The following is a 17,382-nucleotide window of genomic DNA, read 5'->3' on the forward strand; positions in this document are numbered from 1 at the left end:
TAATGCATGAAATAAAAGTTTATTGTGGAATCTGAGATAAAATAATTCACCTAAATAATGCTATGTAATTCTCAACTGTATAATAAAAATCCTCTTTAATGTCCATCTTGCTTAGATCCTTGCTCTTCCATGCTCATCTCTAGAAAAATAATGCTATAGAATAATGCTCTTTACTGCTTAGCTTTAGAATGATGCTGTAACTTGCTCAAGAATAATAATACTGCTCAGTTCTCAAATAACACTATAATGTTAGCTCTACAATGATACTCTAGCTAACGCCTTATAGTGCACATCTCTGGAATGATGCTCTAGATAATTCTCAGCTCTAGAATAACTCTCTATAATGCTCAAATCTAGAATCACACTTTATAATATTCAACTAAAAAATAACACTCTAAGTTATATTCAATAATGTCCAGTTCTAGAATAACACTCTATAATACTGAGCTCTAGAATAATGCTCCAAATTATATTCAATATTGCACAGTTCTAGAATAACACTCTATAATGCTCAGCTCTACAATAACACTCTAAATTATATTCAATAATGTCAACTTCTAGAATAACAAGCTATAATGCTTGGCTTAAGAAAAATGCTCCAAATTATATTTAATAATGCTCAGCTCTAGAATGATGCTCTATAATGCTCATCTCTAGAATAACCTTCTAAATTTTATTCAGTAATGCTCAGTTCTAAAATAACATTCTATAATGCTCAGCTCTAGAATAATGCTTCAAATTATATTCAATATTGCTCAGTTCTAGAATAACACTATATAATGCTCAGCTCTAGAATAACACTCTAAATTATATTCAATAATGCTTTGTTCTAGAATAACACTATAATGCTCAGCTCTAGCATAAAACTCTAAATTATAGTTAATAACGTCCACTTCTCGAATATAACAATCTATAATGCTCGGCATAAGGAAAACACTCCAAATTATATTTAATAATGCTCAGCTCTAGAATAATGCTCTATAATTCTCAACACTAGAATAACGCTCTAAATTATATTAAATGATGTCCAGTTCTAGTATAACACTAATGCTCAGTTCTAGAATAACACTCTTAACTGTATTTAATAATTATTAGTTCTAAAATAACACTCTACAATGCTCAGCTCTACAATAATGCTACAAATTATATTTAATATTGGTCATTTCTAGAATAACACTCTGTAATACTGAGCTCTAGAATAATGCTACAAATTATATTCAATTTTGCTCAGTTCTAGAATAACACTCTATAATGCTCAGCTCTAGAATAATGCTCTAAATTATAGTCAATGATGTGTTGTTCTAGAATAACACTAATGCTCAGCTCTAGAATAACATTCTAAAATATACAGAAATGCATTGTTCTAGAATAAGCCTATAATGCTCAGTTGTAGAATAACGCTCCAAATTATATTCAGTATTGCTCAGCTCCAGAAAAACACTACAATACTCAGCTCTAGAATAATGCATTAAATTATATTAAATAATGCTAAGTTCTAAAATAAAACTCGATAATGCTCAGCAATAGAATAATGCTCCAAATTATATTTAATATTGCTCAGTTCTAGAATAACACTCTATAATGCTCAGCTCTAGAATAACGCTCTAAATTACATTCAATAATGCTTTGTTCTAGAATAATACTAATGCTCAGCTCTAGAATAATGTTCTAAATTATATTCAGTAATGCTCAGTTCTAGAATATAATTCTATAATTCTCAGCTCTACAATAACACACTACATTATATTAAATAATTCTTTTTTCTAGAGTAACACTCTATAATGCTCAGCTAAAAAATAATGCTCCAAATTATATTCAATATTGCTCAGTTCTAGAATAACACTATAATACTCAGCTCTAGAATAATGCTCCAAATTATATTCAATAATGCTCAGTTCTATCATAACACTACAATGCTCAGCTCTAGAATAACGCTCTACATTATATTCAATAATGCTTTGTTCTAGAATAATACTAATGATCAGCTCTAGAATAATGTTCTAAATTATATTTAATAATGCTCATTTCTAGAATAACACTAATGTTCAGCTCTAGAATAGCACTCTAAATTTTATTTAATAATGCATTGTTCTAGAATTACACTAATGCTCAGCTCTAGAATAACGATCTAAATTATATTCATTATTGCTACATTCTAGAATAACACTCTATAATGCTTATCTCTAGAATAATGCTCTAAATTAAATTAAATAACGATTTGTTCTAGAAAAACACTATAATGCTCAGCTATAAAATAATGCTCCAAATTATATTCAACATTGCTCAGTTCTAGAATAACACTAAAATACTCAGCTCTAGAATAATGCTCCAAATTATAATCAATATTGCTCAGTTCTATAATAACACTACATGCTCAGCTTTAGAATTATGTGCTAAGTTTGATTAAATAATGCTCTGGTCTAGAATAACACTCTATAACAATCAGCTCTACAATAATGCTCTAAATTAATTAATGCTTTGTTCTAGAATAATACTAATGATCAGCTCTAGAATAACTCTCTAAATTTGATTCAATAATGCATTGTTCTAGAATAACACTAATTCTCAGCTCTAGAATAACGCTCTAAATTATATTCAATATTGCTAAGGTCTAGAATAACACTCTGTAATGCTCAGCTCTAGAATAATGCTCTAAATTAAATTCAATAATGGTCAGTTCTAAAGTAAAACTCTATAATGCTCAGCTCTAGAATAACATGCTAAATTATATTCAATAATGCTCTGTTCTAAAATAACAATCTATAATGCTCAACTCTAGAATAATGCTCTAAATTATATTAAATAATGCTCAGTTCTAAAATAAAACTCAACAATGCTCAGCTCTAGAACATGCTAAATTATATTCATTAATGCTCAGTTCTAAAATAAAACTCTGTTATGCTCAGCTCTATAATAACGAGCTAAATTATATTCAATAATGCTCTGCTCTGTTCTAGATTAACACTCTATGATGCTCAGCTCTAGAATCAAGCTCCAAATTATTTTCAATATTGCTTAGTTATCGAATAACACTATAATGCTCAGCTCTAGAATAATACGCTAAATTATATACAATAATGGTCTGTTCAAGAAAAACACTCTGTGGTGCTCAGCTCTAGAATAATGCTCCAAATTATATTCAGTATTGCTCTGTTATCGAATAACACTATAATGCTCAGCTCAAGAATAACACTAAATTATATTCAAGAATATGCAGTTCTAGAATAACACTAATGCTCAGCTCTAGAATAATGCTCCAAATTATATTCAGTATTGCTCGGTTATCGAATAGTACTTTATAATACTCAGCTCTAGAATGACACTAAAATATATCAAGACTGTGCAGTTCTAGAACAACACTAATGCTCAGCTCTAGATTAACACTCTAACTTATATTTTAGAATGTCCAGTTCTCGATTAACACTATAATGCTCAGCTCTAGAATAATGCTCTTATGTTCTAATTCTCACCTCTAGAACAATGTTCTTCTACTCTTTAATACATTTAATATAGAACTCTGTTCAGCTCTGCACAATTTGCATGACAGCTTTATATGGATTCCAAATCACTGACTAGCCATTAAGCAAATACCTGATTTCCAGGCAGCAATTTGACTAGCTTTTAAAAATCAGATCACTGTAGCTTTTAAGAATGTTTCCTCTTTCTTAATTGTCCCTGTATGTCTTGATCAAAACTGCTGCACTTTTGCTGGTGTGTGAAGAAACAAATGTTCCAGAGAAACAGTAAGTGTTAAAAAATAGTGCATTTCTTTTTTTGTGTAGCTATATAAAGCTCTCCAAGAAAATTTATTCGCATGACTATTGATTCAGTCTAGTCAAACCCCTCTCTAATAAATTATAAATGTGATGGCATGTCTTAATGTGCTGTGATGATAGGTGCTGTTAAGTGTTAAACTCAATGGTTTCATGCAATAAACTGCCCAGGACAGATTTACTCTGATCAGCGCTTTTACTCACGGTTGCGCATAAACGCGTCGGCAGTGTGTGCGTCAGGACATCTGCCCCGCTGTGTGACAGTGTTTTGCTCTTCACAACATCTCCTGCAAGATCGACCTGCCAGATCAGATCTAAAACATTTAGAACATCACTGTTCTAAAACTTGTCAAATACGTCGCGTCAAATAATTATGTAACGATTATAACATTATTTTAATAACATACTGCAGTAGTAGCTGCTAGTACCGTAGAAAGTGCAGGCTGACAATGGGAGGGGCTTTTACTCCAAACTGAGGGTAAATCACATGGGCAGGAGAAGAAACATGGTAAACAGTGTGAGGAGGAGGGTAAAGTTAAACTGGTGGCGTTTACGCACCATGGAGAGCGTCTTTGCGCACTGATTCATGGCCATCTAAAGACCCATATCCTCACATCTGTAAATCTGTTCGAGGAATACTACTTTGTTATGTTCATCTGCACACTTCTCAGGATCTAAATGTGTTGTGTTCATCTCTGAAGATGGAGTGAAGCGTTGAAAAGACCGTATATTTTTGCGCACCTGTCAGGAAGGATGCCCGATCGAAGATGTGCTCAAGCCGAAAGATCATCTGGAGTTTGTTGGTTCTGTCGGTGCTGGAGATAGGGCTCGGGGTGTCCAGCATAGTCCTGGGCGCGGTGGGCATCAGCCGGGCGAAAGCGAAGCACAAAACCCAACAGGGCGACGCATCTCCGGTATGGAGCGGAGTGTGTGTACGTCTCACTTCTTTTAGTCTTCTTCCAGCATAAATTATTGATCCGAATAGCTATTCAATGACGTTAAGGAAACACAAAACTCTGACATTAGCCTACATTTTCATGCTTATTTTTATTTAAACACTTAGAAGGATATATAATCATCCAAATCTATTAATCTAAACTAGATGGCACACTTTTTCATCTTTCATGAGATTATGTGACTTTCAAATGTGAGCTGTTATGACTTTGTTGTTTTAAACTTATCTTAGGTTATTTACTCTGGCTCTTCACAGACACAAAATCTCTGTACATTTGCTCTAAACTCCTCATAATATGTATTTTTAGTGATTTTGACATATTGTGGCATTTTCAGAGTGTTATGTTTGAGATAATTCTGGCATCATGAACTCATATTCATGAACTCCTCATTTGTGCACGTTCACGTCTAGTTCTGTTTTGGTCTCTCTGAAACAAGTCTTATAGGGATTCCACTGTAATCTGAACCCAGTATGAGTATTTAAATCCCACAACCTCCTGTTTTCTTTTCTTTTGGTTTATTTTGAGTGTGATTAGAAAATAGTTCTGACCGATCAATCATTAATGATCTCTCATTTGTCTGTTGCTTTGTCTTCTAGTTTCTCATCTGTGGAATGTGTGGCATGCTGTGTGCACGGAAAAGAACAGGATTAATCGTGAGTACACACACTCTGTAGTATTCTACTGTACAAATAACACACACTTGACTGTATGCACAATCTGATGTACATGTACTGTATGGTTTCTATCATGGTTGAGATCTTCCATTAGCTTCTGTCACTCTTATCCTAAGCTAATGATATTTTGTATCCTCTACCCGTCAAATTAACCCTCATAGAAACTATTCAATATTTTGACATTTTCATTAAGACATTATTTTGATTATTATGCCTTTTTCCACGTGGGGATTGTTGCTGGTCCACACAATGTTACTGATTTCAGGTTGTTTTATCATTGTAGGGACAAGCGGTACTCACATATCCTAATCCACACACACTTTAGTATTCTGGAAAACATTTTCTACTGTACAAGTACAAACATGCTACTGTAGTGAAATATACACTCATCGACCACTTTATTAGGTACACCAGTACATCTACTTAATGATGTGATTATATAATCAGCCAATCGTGTGGCAGCAGTGCAGTGCATAAAATCATTCAGATACGGGTCAGGAGCTTCAGTTAATGTTCACATCAACCATCAGAATGGGGAAACAATTTAATCTCAGCGATTTGGACCATGGCATGATTGTTGGTGCCAGATGGGCTGGTTGTAGTGTTTCTGTAACTGCTGATCTCCTGGGATTTTCACACACAACAGTCTCTAGAATTTACTCTGAATGATGCCATAAACAAAAAACATCCAGTGAGCAGCAGTTCTGCAGACGGAAACACCTTGTTGATCAGAGAGGTCAACAGAGAATGGCCAGACTGGTTCGAGCTGACAGAAAGGCTATGGTAACTCAGATAACCACTCTGTACAATTGTAATGAGCAGACTAGTACACGTAGAACATGTAGAACCTTGAGGCGGATGGGCTACAACAGCAGAAGACCATGTTGGGTTCCACTTCTGTCATCCAAGAACAGAAAACTGAGGCTGCAGTGGGCCTAACATTTGTGTACCTCAACAGAAATCCAGATTTGTCAGACCAGGCGATGTTTTTCCAATCATCTACTGTCCAGTTTTGGTGAGCCTGTGCCTACTGCAGTCTCTGGCACCAAAAAGCATGCCACGGTCGAAATGACTGAGATCAAATTTTTCCCCATTCTGATGGTTGATGTGAACATTAACTGAAGCTCCTGACCCATATCTGCATGATTTTATGGATTGCACTCCTGCCACACGATTGGCTGATTAAGTAATCGCATGAATATGTTGGTGTACAGCTGTACCTAATAAAGTGGTTGGTGAGTGTATACTCTGTATGTAGCTGAATGTAACTCAGATTTGTTTTGTAAGGATGAGTGAAATACATTTTTGTGGTAATCAACATTATGCCACAAATGCTGTCCATTGAGCTTAACTTGAACCCGGAATATTCCTTCAGTTATTTTTATCACTTGGGTTTCAAATAATTCTTAAATATTATTTATGTAGAATACATTTTAAACATGAGTCTGTTTGTGTTTCTGTGAGAGCCGAACGACGTGCGCCCCATAACGAGTCATTCTAATAAAGAAACACGTGGTGCTGAGTGTAAGACTTGTGTGTAACAATGAACAAGAAGGAAATATATAAATCTTTTTTGAATTCGTTGGGCGGAAAAACAAGTGTTGAAAAGTGAAAAGTGTTTTAGAAAGGAACTTAAAAGTAATTTGTAATGCGATATATTTTTCGAAATACTTTTTCGTAATCAATAAGTCATTTACGTAATCACAAGTAATTAGTCATTTGTAGTGGATTACTTTGTTGAGTATACTATACTACTAGTACACACACTCTAGTGTACTAGAACACACAATCCATTATATATGATCGCACACATTGTAGTCTCCCAACATAAATTCTACCGTACAAGTACAAACACTCTAGTATTTTAGAACAAACTCTTTTGTACTAGTACACACAAACTCTATTCATTCAGTACACAAAATCACATTGCTGCTGTACATTTCAGTGATCTTACTTTAGGATATTATTGTTTATTGACTTTTCAGAATTATTACAGGTTCTTCAAGACGTTCGTCAATGAAGAACACTGAATTATTTTGCTGTTACAATAAAACATCAATACTAATTAAACCACAATTTTAAAATAAACAAAATTTAAAAACATACAATATTAAGATATACAATTTACTAATCTAACATCAAACACCCCATATTACAAAGGTGCTTTCTAAAATCCACAATCATTTAGAAGTCTGCACATATAGGGAATGGGTGATATCCGACATCTCTCAGTTCGACATCTTGGTCAGTTTATTTGAATTCCTTGTCTGGTGACCTGTAAGCTCCTCCCTGGGGGCGGGGGGGGGGGGGGTAGCCAGTCTCTGAAACTAGACTTGTATAGCTTTCAAGCAAAGTCAAGACACAGTTGAATTCGTCTCTCTGCTAGAGTGCACAGTCCAAGGAGACAGAGAGCATCTGTGTATCTTAAATACCTTTGACCAAGTATAATTTTACAGACCCGTTTCTGCACACTTTCCAGCCTTTTAACTTGATCTGCAGTCAAAGAACTGTGCCAAACAGGAACTGCATACTCCAGCACAGGGCGCACATATCCTGTATAGATGATAACCAGTTCAGGGTCTCGGACACCACATTTCTTTAACCGACGGAGAACAAAAACCTTTTTGTTGGCCGAGGTCAACATGTGATCCACTTGACTATCCCATCTCAAATCACTCTGGAGGGTGACCCCCAGAACTTTAACAATGTCATAGACTTCCAAGACGTTCTGTTCAGTAAAAATTACTGGCCAAGCTGATACCTGTCTCATACTAGTGACATGTAAAACCTTGCATTTCTTTACGTTTCTTTAGAACGAAAATCTCAGTTTCCATCTTAATCTAGAACAGATTAGTTAAATTGTTAGTTTTGGGATGCAGTATCAAATGCACGTGGCCACAAAAGTCCACATCAGGTGCCTAAGAGACGAACTCCAGCTCGCAGTGAGCATGTGTAAATATCTCAGGATACTTCACTTGTGACAGGAGATACAATTAGCAACCTCAGAGTGGAGAGAGCCGCCCCAGCAGAGAGTGTTACTAACAAATCAATACTCATGTGACACTTTAGTCTGAGAGAATCCAGATGTCTCCTATTCCACTATCCAGTTCTCTCATATCTTATATCTTATACCAAATATTTTCACACTTGCTGTTATTTCTACAGCTTTGTTGTTTACAAGCTTTCAGATATTTCCTCATGCACAGTTCACCAGCTCTCTCCTGTTGATTCAATTTGTTTCCTGGGCTTTTATGTACTGGAGAGCTTGTACTGTTTCCATACAGTATTGAATGGCTAAAAGGAAACTCGCTCCATCAGCCCATAAAAGTTCCCCACATTTACGGAAGGAACAACTTGAGCATCTTGTCTGTAAATCTGTCTGTAAATATTGAACTCTTCAGTAGCCTGTGTAGATATTCTCATGTCAGAAGAGTTCAGAAAATGTAGATAAAAACAACAGTGTAGTACATTTTTAACATAAACACAAACATTGTGTATATAAAGGTGTGTTTGGATATTCCTCAACAGTGTTTAATGTGATATGGGCTATGTTAAGAATGGAATACTAGCAAAATGCTTGCTGCATACTACGCAGTATATAATGTAAAATAAAATAGTATGTGAAACGGTGTGCAGTTTTAGCAAATTCAATCTTGCATTAGTTTTAGGAAATTTGCCCATATGACACAGAATGATTGTTCGGAATGGAATACTAGTGAATTACTTATAGTATACTCCACAGTATATATACTGTATACTTCCTACAGTTTTCAGAAAACAGAACCGTGAAACAGTATGGAACTGTAAACATTTCAAAGAATCAATATATACTACAATCATGCAACAGTTTTAGTAAATAAGGCCATGTGACTAGTGGTCATCTGATATGTGTTTCAATGGCCAATACCGATATCTGGAGAGCAGGATGGCCGATAAACGTAATAAATTTAACAATACTCCAGCCAGGTCTCCTAAGCAAACAAATTGGCCCGGTTGCTAGGGAGGGTAGAGTCACGTGGGGTAAACTTCTCGTGGTCACTATAATGTGGTTCTCGCTCTCAGTGGGGCGCATGGTGAGTTGTGCGTGGATGCCGCGAAGAATAGCGTGAAGCCTCCACACGTGCTATGTCTCCGCGGTAATGCACTCAGCAAGCCACGTGATAAGATGCGCGAATTGACGGTCTCAGACGCGGAGGCAACTGAGATTCATATTCCACCACCCGGATTGAGGCGAGTCACTACACCACCAGAAGGACTTAGAGTGCATTGGGAATTGGGCATTGCAAATTGGGGAGAAAAAATGAACAACAGCAAATCAGACACAAACTTTTGAAAGTGAAATACTTATTTTATGCAATATTTACTAAAATGTGCAGAAAGACAGAAACAGAAAGTGCTGACTATCCATTGCCAAAACTGTAGGTAGATTTTGAAACTGACTCAAGGGAAAGTTAACAATTCTGTTAATAAGCCAAGCGAACATGGTTACCATAAGTAGTACGCTAGTATTCCATTCCGAACAGTCATTCTGTGTCACATGAAGTGACAGACCAATATATTGGGCAGGCCAATTAATCGGCCGATATTTGGCCATTTTGCCATTATCGGCATCGGCCGATTAATTGGCCTGCCTGATATATTGGTCCGTCACTACATGTGAAACAGAATGACTGTTTGGAATGGAATACTAGCATACTACTTATGGTATACTGCACAGTATATACTGTATACATCATACTGTTTGCAGAAAATAGAACATGAAACAGTATGCAACTTTAAAGACGTTGCATGTTTAATTCAGCAAATGCCCTCCAGTTATCATCTCAGAAATAATAAAATATAAATATATAAAAAAGTCATTTTGCACTTTTTTTTATAACTATTTTAACTCTAAAATATTAAGAATGATTCAATATATTATTCAAACATGCAATAGTTTTAGTAAATTAGCCCATGTGAGTGGTGGTCGACCAAGATGGGTTTTAATGGCCGTTGCGGATACCGATATCTGGAGAGCAGGATGGCCGATATAAATGCCGATAAACATGCCGAATAACATAATACAATTTACTCAAATTTGCATAAACTTGAAAATAAAAAGTGTTGTCGATCCATTGACAAATCTATTAGTAGATTTTTGAACAGACACAGGGGAAAGTTAACACTTCTGTTAATCGGCCAAGCGAACACGTTATGGGCTGAAACGATACTTGCAAAATTGCCAAATATCGTCCGATATATCGGTCTATACATGTGACACAGAATGACTGTTTAGAATGGAATTCTACTTATGCTATACTGCACAGTATATATTGTATACTTGCTACGTGAAACAGCATGCAACTTTAAAGACATTGCATGTTTAATTCAGCAAATGCCGTCCAGTTATCATCTCAGAAATTAAGAAATAAATAGTCATTTTGCACTTTTTTTATCCATTAGCCCATGTGACACAGAATGACTGTTCGGAATGGAATACTATATTGTATACTTCCTACTATTTTCAGAAATTATCATGTTTAACAGTAAGCAATGATAAACATTTCAAAGATGTTGCATTTTTAAATCAGAGAGCGGCATCCAATTATCCCTTATGTAGTTATTTCACTTTTTTTTTTTTTATCCAATTTGGGCAACCCGAACAATTAGTAAGTCAAGTGAGTTTAAAAAAAAATGATGGTTTCAATTATTACTGATTCATTAATCACACTGGAAATCAGTGAAGTTGAGTGCATTGCATTGGTGGATACAGCATTGCGAGTCTTCCATGTATGCAGAACATTTGCACACAGTGCACATTATTTATACTGCAAACTACAAAAAATAGTATGGTAGTGTGCTATTCTGAAAATGCCCATGGTGTCTACCAATGGCAGCATTTGTACTGTGTGTGCCGTCCAGGATAGCGTGTAAATGTGTCCGCTGTACTGCAGAATCAGAGTCTCTCTCTTTGTCTCTGTAATTTGTGGTCAAATCTGTCCTGAAGTGTTGAATTAGCAGTTTGCTGTTGGCAGATAATACCAACATGTCTGTACGCGGCCTAACCGATTGCAAAATCACAGAGCAGCACAATCCATTCTACTGGTATACAATGGTCTCGTCATCTTGCCCCGTATACAGTTATTCTGCTGTGCTGTACGCTTCTCGCTTAATATACTTTGACCTTTATAAGTATGGACAGTATGCTGTTGAATTAATGCGCAAAGATCACAACTTTCTCTCTTCTTTCTCTCAGTTCAGTACAATGTGCTTCATTAGCATGACTTATTACAGAATATTGTCTGAGCATTTAGTTGATGAACAGTATTGGTAGGAACAATAATAAAAACAAACATTAGTGCACATTATAAAGAACAAAGGCAGTTCGTAGAGTGTTTACTTATTATTATAATTGGATAGCTCCAGCTCTAAGATTTGATTGGATGAGCCACAAACAATGCCTTTGTATAATAGTTGGTATTATTCAGATTGCAAATGCTTTTTAATCAAATTATTCAAATTAATTATTTGCCATAAAATGACAATTGCAGAGGGCAAATATTGCCCTTAAATAAACAAAAAATATATTTAACACTGGCTGGGAGTCCCATATTTTGTTATGATATCATGTATTTTGGCGGCGAGATGCGGATGATGAAACGACTTCCCAAATTCAAGGCTTTCTGTCCTGTACTAAAGCATAAAAATGCTATAGGGGGAACTGTGCTGATGACAATAATAATAATAGCTGTAGACAATTATAAGAATATCAGCTGACAGAATGATTGCTTATAGTTGAGATTATACATATAGCATGTGCGTATGGCATACACATACAACTAACAATTATCTAACTCTATTTCTCACTCTCTTCTCTCTCAGATGATATTATTTTCCTCCTGCTGTATTTGTGGGTTAATCAGTGGAATCCTGAACTTCCAGTTTGTCCGTGCGCTGCTCAAGCGTTCAGATGCCACGCGCTCTCTTCATTTGGCCGTCATGTCTCTTTCGTGTCTCGGTATCAGCAGCTGCACTCTGTCCACCTGGTTGACCTGCAGGCTGGCCAGCAGCGAGCAGCAGCGCATGTTTCTGGAGCGAGAACATTCACTACATCACTCGCACGAAATGGCAGAGAAGGTACGCCAGGAGCTGGTATGTTTGTGCTGTTTTGTGTGGCAGTATCTTACACACTTAAAGTCAAAGTGGAATTGAATTTGACCCGTCACATTACTAAACTTATTGTAAACAATTCATTAGTGCATGTTATTCCAGAGAAAATAAAAAATAATTGTTTTTGCTATCTTTCAAAAAACTTGCTCTGCCTCTGAAATGACAAATATTTTCACCTGACATCACCTAGGCTGGAAATAATAGCCAAATAGCTATTTAAGCATAAAATCTTGGCAATATTTAACACAGTATTTTAATGCCGGATAAAGTTTACATCTTTACGCCAATTGGTGGCAACAAAATGTGTGTAATGTGTAATGAGTGGGTCATTGAATCATTGATTCAACTGATTTGTTAAAAACAATGGAAGTGAGTGAGAACGATTAGTTCAAAAACACTGATTCGTTCACGAACACTACTAGAGCAGTGAAAAGATTGCACAAATCAATCATGAAAGTATGATGCACAGTACGTAAAACACAGATTCACGCTCATTCTGCTAAATAGCTAAATATTTCCGCAGTGTTCAGAACAACTTAAGCTCTGTGGACAACAACTAAATTTGACATGCTATTGATTACCACAAAAGTAATTTAAACTCTTCGCTCGGGTCATAAATACAAGCAAAGTTTATGATTACAGAAATGCACTTACAATTGAAGTCTATGGGTCCAGGATAATGGAACCACCATCATGGTCAGTTCAGTTAATTTAATAAAGTTTATGCCAATAATAGCAAATCATGATGAATTTATAAGCAAGGTTATTGGGACACGAAATATTCTGTTTCACACCAAAATATATCACATTACAGAAGCAAAATGGATTGCAGATCATGCGTCTTGTTGAGGAGAGGTGTGCTTTTACCTTTCAATGTGATCAAACTTACTATTTTTGCCTGGTGAGTGATAAAACAGGCAGGAAAAACCCCACTGACTTATATTGGAAGAAGGGACCCAAGCCATATCTAAAGGGGTCATTTCTAAAGTTTGGTGACTTTTAAGTCCCCAGTACAAGCTATGGTATTTATCATGTTTAATTTCAACCGAAATTTACATTTAAATTTAAATAGGCTTGTTATAAAGAATAAAGACTGTTTGTATTGTACACATTGCTGTGGGCCTAAAAGTGCAATTTTAAATCATTGAAATCATTTTAATTTATTTCGCTAGTTTCATTTTCTCATGTCTTAAACATCTGACAAACAAAATTGCTACTGTAAATAATAACATTTCTAAACAATGTCCATACAATTGAGTGTTAAGTATTACATTCTCTCAATAGCATGTATTATTTTGTGGTAAATGTGTAATTTTAACAATGATAGTGGAGGTTTTTTGTTTGTTATATTTACTTGATATATGTTTCCATGTCCATCCTGTTATGGAAACATATAGGGACAATTAATGTAATTTTAAAATGTAATATATTTATGTTAACAGAAATAAAATCATCACTTTAGCCCTCCTATGGTATTGCAAAATGCCACCTCCCTTTAGTATTCATGGTGATTTTTGACTGGAAGATGTGTAACCTTTTTTATAAGTTGAAACATGAAGAATATATGAGCATGTGACATAAATTGAAGGCTGATTTCTGCCATCTGTTGAACAAAATATAAATAATATGACTTGAAAACCATGTCATGCCAGTAACAGCCAGTAGATGGCTGTAGCCACCTACTGTGTAGTCTGATGGCTTGTTGTAACCTAATTTTATATTTTATCACAAGATATGCATTTGGATGCATATTTAGATATTATCAAACTATTATTTGTCAAAGTTTAGCATTTGATTAGAAGTGTCAATTTTTGCATTTAATTTCATTATACTTGCAATCAAACCTGACCATGGTGTTACAAAGAGAAGACACAGAATAAGCATTTTTCTACCAATATTTTATTTGAAACATGAAAATGTAATAACTCAAAGTAAATGCATAATAATGTCAAGAAACAGTAATAAACTGCAAAAAGAGTATAAACAGAAGAATCAGAGTAAACATTTTGCAATTTAAAACTTTCTATAGTAAAATGTATTTAGCAAATTTGTGCGCACGTGTGTGTGTGTGTGTGTGTGTTCTGCATTGTGAGTGTGTTGTTGTCTCACCCCTTCATTTCTGAGTGTGTGTGTGTGTGTGTGTGTGTGTTTAGCATTGTGACTGATTTATTTGTTTGTTTGTTTTTTGACAAATGTAAAAAAAAGCTATGTGTTATAGTCTCACCAGTTTATTATTGTGTGTGTAAGTGTTTGTGTGTGTGTATGTGTGTGTGTGTGTGTGGGCGGGTTTGGGTGGTTTACGAGGAAATTTTTTTAGGTTACAAACTAGTAATTACAAGGGTATTATGCTATAAATGTGGTTTATGAGGACATTTCTAGTGTCCCCATAATTCAAATCATTTAAAAAACACACTAAACAATTTTTTATTTGTTTGTTTTTTTAATGTAAAAATGCAGAATGTTTTTTGTGAGGGTTAGGTTTAGGGGATAGAATCTATAGTTCGTACAGTATAAAAATCATTATGTCTATGGAGAGTCCTCATTATGATAGCTGCACCAACACGTGTGTGTGTGTGTGTGTGTGTGTGTGTGTGTGTGTGTGTGTGTGTGTGTGTGTGTGTGTGTGTGTGTGTGTGTTTTGCTCTGAGGATGTTTTAGAGTCTCACCCTGTAATTTCTGTTTTTATCTGCATTGTGGCTGATTTATTAATTGTATTTTGACAGATCAAAAAGAATTGCTCTGTTTTTTGGTCTTTCCCATTCATTTTCAATGGTCGGTCAATTTTGACCGTGAATATTTTTATTTTTTATTTTTTTTTAATTTTTTTTTATGACCACTTATCGACTTATCGAATCAAGCCCATTTTTTATTTATTAATTTTTTCTATTTGTTTTTTTTTTTTTTTTTATGTTCAGATGGCAAATTGAGGAAATGTTTCCAAGTCTTTTACTGCTCAGATAAAGGGAACCATTTTTATTAAATGAGGAAAATTTATTTCGATCAAAAATGACTGAATAACATAGGAGGGTTAAGTTTACATACAGTATGTTAGCTGGATATAATTCACAGATCCTGTAGTGGCTAATTTTACCCACTCAATGTCCACCCTGATGCAGCCCACCTAACCCAATGGACATCTGAATTTATTAAGTCATTAAGCTTGACCTGTATGATTTATAAAATCTCTAACATGTCCCTTTAATGTTGAAACATAAAGATACCTATAAAAGTATGTTTCATTTTCAAAATGTTCAAAGCCGGAAAGTCACCGAATTGTAGGAATGACCCAGAGACCAGACTATCATAGAGCCTTTTAGGGATGGACATCAAGCAAAAACCTAGCAGATACCCAGAACACCCTATCAACCGAATAGCAACATGCTGAAACACACTCAGAACACCATAGCAACCAAATTGCAACATTTCGGCAACCACCCATAACACCCTGACATTGTGACAGCAAAGACATGCAACACTCATTTTCTTCCGAAAATCTAGTAAAATGGATCTTGTCTCTCTCTTGTCTTTTTGAATATACATTTCATACCACTTTCTCACAAACTCTGCTGTTGTTTCTCTGTGTTGGCAGGAGGTTTTGGACACCAGCAATGGCATCTCTCAAATCTCCTTCAGTGGACGGAGCGCCTCGCCGTGACTGCTCGCCAATGGTGCCGTGCCCACACACTCTTAAAAGCACAGTTCTTCCATTTGATTGGCTGAGGCAGGCTGACAGTCCTACATTCTGACTGGCTAAATCCGACTGACAGTTCATTCTGACTGGCTGAGGCAGACTGACAGTTGAGTCAAGTGGAAGTATATTCAGAGAGCAGATGTAGTGTCAGATAACAGTATTGAACAGACTGACAACCAATCAGTGTCTGGTTACCTGATGACCTCAGGAGAGGTCAGTGCAGAAGACCTTGATAAACAGCCAACAGAAAGCATTCCACTGAGTGTGAAATAAGCATGCAATTTATCTCTCCCTCTCTCTCTCTCTCTCTCTCTCTCTCTCTCTCTCTCTCTCTCTCTCTCTCTCTCTCTCTCTCTCTCCCTGTATCTAGATAAAGGGAATGTTGAATCTGAAATTGTAATCCTGATATTGTATGGTATACTGAATGCTTTTATCCTGATTGTTAAAAAGTGCACACTGTACAATGCCTGTAAAATATTTATTAATTTACAGTATTTTTATATGGAGGCTTCATATGAAAATGAAATAAAGATGTCAAATGTAATTAGTGGGATATTGGCTGGTCATTAAACAATTAAAGTTCAGCTCAATCGACAGCATTTGTGGCATAATGTTGATTACCACAAAAATAAATCGTTCCTCTTTTTCTTTAAAAACAGCAAGAATCAAGGTTACAGTGAGACACTTACAATGGAAGTGAATGGGGCCAAGTTTTGGTGGCTTTAAAGGCAGAAATGTGAAGCTTATAATTTTATAAAAGCACTTACACTAATTCATATGTTAAAACTTGTGTATTATATGAGCTGTAAAGTTGTTTAAATCGTCATTTTTCAGTCATTTAAGGGTTTTAGGGTTTGTTGAAATGAAAAGTTGTAAAATTGGCCATAACTTGGCCATAACAGAAATGATTATTAAGTGATTTTATCACACTAAAATCATGTAAACGTGCATATTGTTTACGTCTTGTGGCTATACTTTTGAAACAGTGAGTATTGTAATGTTTACAGATTGGCCCCATTCACTTCCATTGTAAGTGCCTCACTAGAACTGTGACTTTTACTTTTTTTAAAGAAGAGGAGCAAGTCAAAAGGAAATTTTGGAATATTATGCCACCAATGCTGTTGATTGAACTTGTATTG

General features: G+C 35.4%; 1 protein-coding gene across 3 annotated transcripts; it reads left to right on the plus strand.

The window, feature by feature from the left end:
• Nucleotides 1-4,303: 4,303 nt before the first annotated feature.
• On the plus strand, nucleotides 4,304-16,768 carry LOC127425365 (transmembrane protein 196). 3 transcript variants are annotated; one of them, XM_051671290.1, is made up of 4 exons: nucleotides 4,304-4,705; nucleotides 5,326-5,382; nucleotides 12,265-12,534; nucleotides 16,142-16,768. In XM_051671290.1, exons 1-4 carry the CDS (start codon nucleotides 4,541-4,543, stop codon nucleotides 16,205-16,207), a joined length of 558 nt encoding a protein of 185 aa, XP_051527250.1. In that variant the 5' UTR covers nucleotides 4,304-4,540; the 3' UTR covers nucleotides 16,208-16,768. The 3 variants fall into 3 exon arrangements, with proteins under 3 accessions (XP_051527250.1, XP_051527251.1, XP_051527252.1); XM_051671291.1 differs by having other exon boundaries at nucleotides 12,265-12,519; XM_051671292.1 differs by having other exon boundaries at nucleotides 4,304-4,687.
• The last annotated feature ends 614 nt before the right edge of the window (nucleotides 16,769-17,382 follow it).

This window comes from Myxocyprinus asiaticus, chromosome 34 (assembly GCF_019703515.2).
Source record: "Myxocyprinus asiaticus isolate MX2 ecotype Aquarium Trade chromosome 34, UBuf_Myxa_2, whole genome shotgun sequence".
In the NCBI taxonomy this organism is placed as follows: domain Eukaryota; kingdom Metazoa; phylum Chordata; class Actinopteri; order Cypriniformes; family Catostomidae; genus Myxocyprinus; species Myxocyprinus asiaticus.

Coding starts and splice junctions, on each gene's coding strand:
- LOC127425365 (XM_051671290.1), top strand. CDS start 4,541: ATGTGCTCAAGCCGAAAGATCATCTGGAGTTTGTTGGTTCTGTCGGTG. Junction 4,706..5,325: donor CGGTATGGAGCGGAGTGTGT/GTACGTCTCACT, acceptor TTTGTCTTCTAG/TTTCTCATCTGTGGAATGTG. Junction 5,383..12,264: donor GGAAAAGAACAGGATTAATC/GTGAGTACACAC, acceptor CTTCTCTCTCAG/ATGATATTATTTTCCTCCTG.